General features: G+C 42.0%; 1 protein-coding gene across 1 annotated transcript in view; it reads left to right on the top strand.

The window, feature by feature from the left end:
• The first annotated feature begins 1122 nt into the window (after positions 1-1122).
• The window catches only part of PAWR (PRKC, apoptosis, WT1, regulator), a 133072-nt gene continuing 126414 nt past the window's right edge, over positions 1123-7780 (top strand). Inside the window, exons 1-2 of the mRNA XM_010832075.1 lie at positions 1123-1257; positions 7640-7777. Coding sequence (XP_010830377.1) covers positions 1123-1257; positions 7640-7777 — 273 coding nt within the window. The remainder of the gene's footprint in view (positions 1258-7639; positions 7778-7780) is intronic.

Genomic DNA, 7780 nt, shown 5'->3' with positions numbered 1-7780 from the left:
GTTTCCTTTTTAAAGAAATAAAACATAAGTAACAGTAACATTACAGCTCCTATACCTTTTCCTTCCGTCTGTCTTCAGAAGTATTAATAATAAGCTGAATATGGTATATTTGCATTTATATTACAAAAGTATGCATCTGTCAACAGTATGGAAATGTATGTGACTAGTGTCATACTGTACATATCCTTCTTCTTTTTTGCTGCACTGCACTGCTTGGGGGATCTTAGTTTCCTGCCCAGGCACTGGGCAGTGAAAGTGGAATCCTAGCCCCTGGACGCACTGGACTGCCAGGGAATCCCCTACATATCCATTTGAAACTAGTTTGAGATGATGTTTCTGAAATGATATAAATGTTCCATTGCACTACTAAACTATAATTTCTATATCCACTCTCCTTCTAACTACAAGTGACTTTCCCATTTTCTCACTATTGTAATTAGTGCTGCAGGAACATGTATGTCCATGTGTCCCTCTGCTCGTGTCCTAGTTTCTATGGTACATACCTAAGAGTGCAACTGCTGGGTTGTCGGGAAATCCCATTTTCATCTTGACCAGGTAAGAGAGGAAACGCGGTGTTCCTTTCTTTGAACACATCTGACTCCAAATGTGTGCAGGGGTTTCCCACACTAACCAATTCTCCCACGCTCTGGACACCAACTGGATGCCCTGCAATTCAGTTATAACACTAACTAGCCAGTTTGCACAGAGCCCACAGGTTAATGGCTCAGTCTCACAGACTGCAACAGGGAAAGAAGATAAGTCTTCCAACACTTTTGACTGTGAACATGAACAGAGAAAAAGGACATTGACCGGATTAGATTCTAGAGTCAATGAAAATTTTTTCTTTAAGAGAGACAGTAGGAAAAACTGTGACCACCAAGAATTTCAGGCCCTAATCCCCAGAACTTGTGAATATATTAAAAAATTATATGGGAAAAAGAGATTTGATGTTGAAGGTGGAGTTAAGATTGCTAGTCAACTGATTTTAAAATAGATTATCCAGGTGCTCCAAATATAGTCTCAAGGATCCTTACAGGTGGAAAAGGGAGGCAGAAGAGAGTCATAGGGAGATGTGACGATGGGAGGCAGGCACAGAGAGAAGGGTTATTGCTTGCTTTGAAGATGACCAAGCGCCAAGGAATGTGGGCGGCCTCTAGAGGCGGGAAGGGGCAAGGAGATGGATTCTTCCAGAGAGCGTCCAGAAAGGAATGCAGCACTGCCGGTTCCTTCATTTTAATTCAGAAAGACCCATTCCCTGTAAGACATCTACAGAACTGTAAGGTGATAAAATCATGTTGTTGAAGATGTCAAGTCTGTGGAAGCTTGTTACAGCAGTAAGTAGAAAACAAATACAGAGGGGATTAATACAGAGCACATTTGTATGTTGAAGGGAATTATTTAAAAGAAGAAATTGATTATGCATGAGAGGAGACTTTAATTGTAGGAGCGAAGCCCTGGAAAGGGGAAAGATACAGATGGCAGGACTGCCTTTGAAAGGATGAGAACTTCATTTAAAAGTAAGGAGGCATGGAGTAGATCCAGATAGTGGGGAGACGTGTCTTAGCAAGGTCCTACTTAGTAGGTCCTACTTTAGTCAATGAATGGCAAGGCAAGTTCATCGACTGAGAGCAAGGGTGGGATGAGGAGGTTTTGGAGGCTTAAGGGACTGATGTGAACTACTCATTCTGCAGCACAGAACAAACTTACTCAGACTACAGGACTGCCAGACAGTACGTGCTGCCTGGTTTTCCGGTTGAGACTACGATCACGCAGTGCTTCCCACGTGGCTCAGTGGTAAAGAATCCACCTGCCATCACAAGTGGAGAAGGCAATGGCACCCCACTCCAGTACTCTTGCCTGGAAAATCCCATGGACGGAGGAGCCTGGTAGGCTGAAGTCCATGGGGTCGCTAAGAGTCGGACACGACTGAGCGACTTCACTTTGACTTTTCACTTTCATGCATTGGAGGAGGAAATGGCAACCCACTCCAGTGTTCTTGCCTGGAGAATCCCATGGACAGAGGAGCCTGGTGGGCTGCTGTCTGTGGGGTCGCACAGGGTCGGACACGACTGAAGCGATTTAACAGCAGCAGCAGCAGCCATCACAAGAGACGTGGATTCGATCCGTGGGTCGGGAAGATCCCTTGGAGTAGGAAATGGCAACCCACTCCAGTTTTTGTGCCTGGAGAATCCCATGGACAGAGGAGCCTGGCGGGCTATGGTCCACAGGACTGCAAAAGAGTCGGACACCACTTAGTGACTGAGCGGCACACATAGGAAGGATGCCACAGTATTTTTAATTTAACCTGAGCAGCAGCAGTAGCAGTAGCTGAGCAGGTATAGGCACAGAAGAGGCTAATAATGACCAGCTTTAAAATCTAAGCTGAGAAAGGAAGTTAGGACAAGAAAAAGGCGTGCTGGATAATGAAAAACTGGCGGGATCAATAGATTAAAAATTGGCTGGAGTGGGGGTACTAGATTAAGGGATAGGAAGAAGAATGGTTGAAAAATGGGATGTTTACACTGACAGTTTGGAGGTGCGCTGACTGTTGATGACGTAACTGTGGGAATGGCTAGCTACAGAAGGATAAAGAGAGAATGAGATTGGAAGTGAGGAGCTCAAGCATCTGAGAAGCCCAATATTGGATAATCTTTGTACATATTATCACTAAGAGCTGACATAGTAAGGAGAAAAAGATAGTCAGCCAGGAGCAGAGGTCCTTAGTAAGTCAGAGTGACTGGAAACTTGGTTGATGAAAGCAGCAAGGAGGTTGTTTTTTGTAGGAGGCGGCAAGTCTGATGGCATTACATTCAGTCTGTGGGAAATAGCTCTAATCATTAGAGGTGTAAAATTAGCAGAAGATTCTGCTTTCACTGATATCCAGTCAAAACAGAAGTTCTCTTCTATCAGTAATGTATTTCATAATTCAAGGTGTAAAATGATATATTATTTTATTTTTTGATGCAAATAGTACAAATAGAATTTATCAGAGCTCCAGCATTTATGGTGCACAAATCTATGTATGTGTGTACTACAAATAGAGGATACATGTATGAAGCCAGATACTTCATGCATTAACTCATAATCAATCATAAAAATGCAGAGAAACAGGATTTTTCTGGATTTTTGTGATGTTTATGGCACTTTTCAATTTGTTAATATTTATAATTTTACAAGTTGTTCATTCTAAACATTTATTTTTTTAATCTATTCTTTTCCTTAAAAAAATGCCCTAAGTTTTATAAGCTTCAGACACAACAAAACCTAGATCTTCCCCAAATAGGCCACAAATCTTGCGTAAGGTTTAACAGCAGTCGATGGAAAAAGGGAATATTTTCTAGCTATAAAACACATAGTTTTACGATGGTTAAAAAAGTAACAAAGGGAAATTCAACTATTCTTAGTATTAATGTCAGACATTTTTTCCTGGGAACATTATGTGATGCAATTTTCATAAACAGCCTCCAGAAAACAGTACATTTCATAGAACTCTTTCCAATACTGTCACTCAATAGGGACTTAAGATGTACTTCAATCAGGGTGAGAATAGAGGCAGAGGTCTCTAGTTGTTTAGCCTCATCACAGATCAGATGTGAAAGTATCTAGAAATCTGCAAAATGGATACATTAGACCTGTTAAACATAACAGGCTGAACACACTTATCGCTGCTACTCCTCAAGTAACTTCACTAAAATGAAAGTAAAGTGATAAACCAGTAACAACCAAGAGGATGGGAAATGACAGCAAAATTTTGGAAGATGGAAGATGAAAAACAGACATTAGAAGAGAAAAAAAAAAAGGTGAATTCTAACCACCTTCAAGAGACAAAGTCAGCAAGGATTCCTTTATGTCCTAAAGAAGAAAGCTCAGAAATTAGAGGCAGCAGCATATACTTCAGAAAGGGAAGAAAGAATGGGAATGAAAAAAAAAAAAGGATTGGCTAAAAATCTACATAAAGGACAATTAGATTCTCAAGTCCTCGCTGTAAGGCCTAATAACAAGGAGGCTGTCTCTCCTGATATTGGTAGAGGACTGGAAGTTCATGCGCTGGAGCTGCTGGAATTACAAATGTACTGAACTTGAACCCAACAGGCATTCAACATAGGGACTGAGTGAAATCTGCATATTGAGTTTTGAGGCTCCCCCAGTCCCTTCTCTTTACTTGGCACTTGAAACAGTTGATAACTAGTGTCACAGACAGAAGCACTTTCTTTCTGGGAAACTGATGTGGCCAGGAGAAAACGCCAGATGCTGACAATTGACACAGGCCTCCACAAAACACCTGGGTCCAAATACCAGCTCCCGAAATGGGGACCATCAGTCAGCCAATTCTGCCTTTTGAGAGAAGAGCATCCAGTCAACTTTTCAATGCTTCAGTCTAAAATAACAGGGACTTTCCTGGTGGTCCAGGGGTTAAGACTGTGCCTTTCCACTACCGGGGGCACAGGTTTGATCTGGTCAGGGAATTAAGGTCCTGCAGGCCATGCAGAGTGGCCAGTAAATAAATAAAATATGAACGAATAGCAGACTGACAAGGTGAAAACAGGAAAATGAAAAATGAAGACTGAAATAATCAAGAAGATGAAAGGGAACATATAGATAAGAGACGCAGTGCAGGACCAGCAGAAGAAAAGTTAAAGGAATTTCCTTAGAAAGAGAAAAGAGAATGAATGTGATACAAGAACAGGATAATATGGAAGAAGAACATTTAGAGACTAAGAAATAGATCACAGAAAAAATGGTGACAGAAACAGAAAATTTAATAGAAAGTCTGGCAAATAAGAGACAAAATATCCCTGAAAACAGAATAACATGCCAAACAGACAGAAACTAGAAAAGACAAATACTTACTAGGGAACACTTAGAAATTCAACATCTATTTAGCAGGGGTTCCAGAAAGAGAATAGAGGAAATGGAAGGGAAGAATTACCAAAGATATAAGAAAAGGAAATCTCCCAGCTGAAGGCCAGAGGGCAGATTTAGAGGGCCCACTGAGTGCCTAACATATAATGAAAAAAGATAAACCATGGCAAACCTTTAAGATAATTAAGAAGATGGGTTAGAAGTTCCAAAACTTTAGAGAGAAAAGACAAAGGAATCTGAATGCCATTGGTTTTCTGGCAACTGTAACTCTGGAAATTAGAAGACAATATAGTGATGCCCTCAAAATTATAAAGGAAAATTGGTTTCCAACCTAGAGTTCTAAGCCCCACCAAACTATTAACCAAGTGTGAAGACAAAGGAAAAACAGTTTTCAACATACACAGTCTCCAAAAATGTGCAATCTGATCTCCAGAGTATACTGAAGGAGTACTCAAGTAAAATAAGGGAAAAGAGGACAATATGGAATTCAGGAAACAAGGAGTCTGTATAGGAAATGATTCCTAGGATGTTAGGCAAGTATAATCCCAGGATAAGCACAGACAATGAGGCTTAAAAGTCAGTCCAGGATAGAGTAGTGGGTGGAGAGCTCCAGGAGAGATCCCTCTAAGAAAACGAGAACCAACCGATCATCTGATATGATTAACTGCATTGAGAGGAAGAAAGTTTGGGACTGACATATAGGAAATACTTGACAAAGTCACAGCTGGGGTGGAGGCAACTCCTGGTAGGTCTCTAGAGGACAGAAGCCAAGGATGCTGCTAAACATCCTGTAATGGACAGGACGACACCGCCAAAGAATTCTCCAGTCCCAAAGGTCCACAGTGCTCCAGGTGAGAAAACAGGCCTGGAGTCTTTGAGGATTATTTCATCAGAACGCTGTACATAAAGACTGATGACATGCAAGCGTGCCAATTTAGAACTGACTCAGCTCAATATTTTGATGCAATGATGGAAGCAGTCTGGCTGTGAAATATATCTTTGGGAATATTGAGAATGGTAAGGTAAAGACAAAAGATATAATAAACAATAATAATATACAGTGCTTTGTACCTCAATAATTGCTTTCATCCATGATTCCTAGGGCACTTTATAGACTAATAATAACTACTCTGGTACTCACATACTACCTTTTATCTAAGGATCTCACGCACTTTCACAGCACTCTCACAATGTAGGAAGTATTATTATCCCCATTTTGTATGTAAGTAAACAGAGGCACAAAAGTTAAGCAACTTTCCCAAAGTCACACGTCAATAGCAGCCAACATTCCTGACTCAGCGCTTGTTAATACTAAGAGAACTGGTCTAAGAGATGCACTGATAAATTATGTGGCAGTGTTATCCAAGTTCGTTCAGGATCTATTGTTTTCAAGTTAATAATACGTATTTAGTACCTTATCTTTTTGGTCTGTATCTCCCTTCGCCTTTAGAAACCCAGGATTCTGTTCAATATCCTATTAATAAAAGAGACTATATTTACGGAGTGTTTTCCTTGACCAAGCAATGCTCAATTCTTAACTTAAAAATATATGCTGTTATTACTGGCTTTAAAGTAAAGAAAGCTGAGTTTCAGAGAATTTAAAGAGTATGCCCAAGATCGCTCAGCTGTTTTTATGTTTGAATTCAGGTACATTATATCCTCTTTCCACTATATCCTGCAGTCCCTCCAAGAGAAAATCCTCTGGGAAGTTACAAAGCATATTAACGTGAACCTATTTAATGCCCAAACCTCCTCCCTCCTGCCCTCCTGCCCTTAAAACTCAGAAAACAGAGCAATGAATCATTGAGATGAGTTTCAAGTGGCGCACCCAGGTTGGTACCAGCCAGACTCAGCCTTTTAAACCGATTCCCGAGGAAGGCCTTTAATTTTTTAAAGGGTTTTTCCAGAATTCAATCCGGGTTATCCACATGTTCACTCCCAGCAGACAAACCAAAGAGGAGAACGGGGTGACTTTCCCCTCTGACAAATAAACAGCATGTGAATCACTGTGTCCTGTCCTTATTCCTGGGCAGGCCCACGCGGAGGGCACCATGTGCCACCTGGGCAAAACAGGTAGTACTAAGTAGGAAGAAAGATTTACGTTAGGTAAGAATGTGACTCAGTGCCCGTACACTTGACAGTGATGTGCCCTGGCATTACTCTGATACAGTGCAGTCTGCCTCCGGAGCTGCCTGACAGTGGCAGTTCAGCCTACCCTGATCCAGAAGTCTGAGATGATCTGAATCCGAAGATAAGATTTATCCTATGGCACGTTAACGGCAGAAGAACAGGGACAATCACTGCCCCAGCTCATATCAAATCAGCCTCAAAGCAGCTTTAAGACTTTGGGAGGAAGCTTTGCTGCTACATTCACTATCTGTGAAGAGCAGGTGTAGAGAGAGTTAAGAGGAAACTCCAATTTGATTGGGATCGCCGATACAATATATTTTAAAATGAGTTTAACATTTTGTTCCTGCAAGCCTAAGATAACCGTAAAGCCTTAATACACTGACAATTGAAGCCCCTCCTTTCAGCCGACACTCTCACCTGAGACCACAAACATAGAAGGAGGGGGCCTGGGTTTCAGTTCTTCCTACTCTTCTGCCTGCCACCCTAGTGCATCTGAAAAGGAGGCAGCGACGAGGAAAAGAGAGGCGAGAGTCTTTTCCCATCCTGGCTAGTCAGGCCCTAAATCATCACCAGTTGATTGCCTTTTCCCCTTTAGCCAGCAGCATTTGAGATTTTTCCCTGGAAGAGGATGTCTTGTACTTAAAAGGAAGAGTGGTGGGAGACAGGAGAGGCGGAGAACGACGTGCAGGGCCTTTCGCGCTCCAGAGTCGGAGGCGCCCGGAGGCCGGACGCCGCGCGGCTGCGCGCCCAGGAATGCGTGGTTGCCGCGGCGTCCGCGGGGCTGGCG

This window comes from Bison bison, unplaced genomic scaffold (assembly GCF_000754665.1).
Source record: "Bison bison bison isolate TAMUID 2011002044 unplaced genomic scaffold, Bison_UMD1.0 scf7180017864535, whole genome shotgun sequence".
Lineage (NCBI taxonomy): Eukaryota > Metazoa > Chordata > Mammalia > Artiodactyla > Bovidae > Bison > Bison bison.
This window is presented reverse-complemented; position numbering and strand designations above follow the sequence as displayed.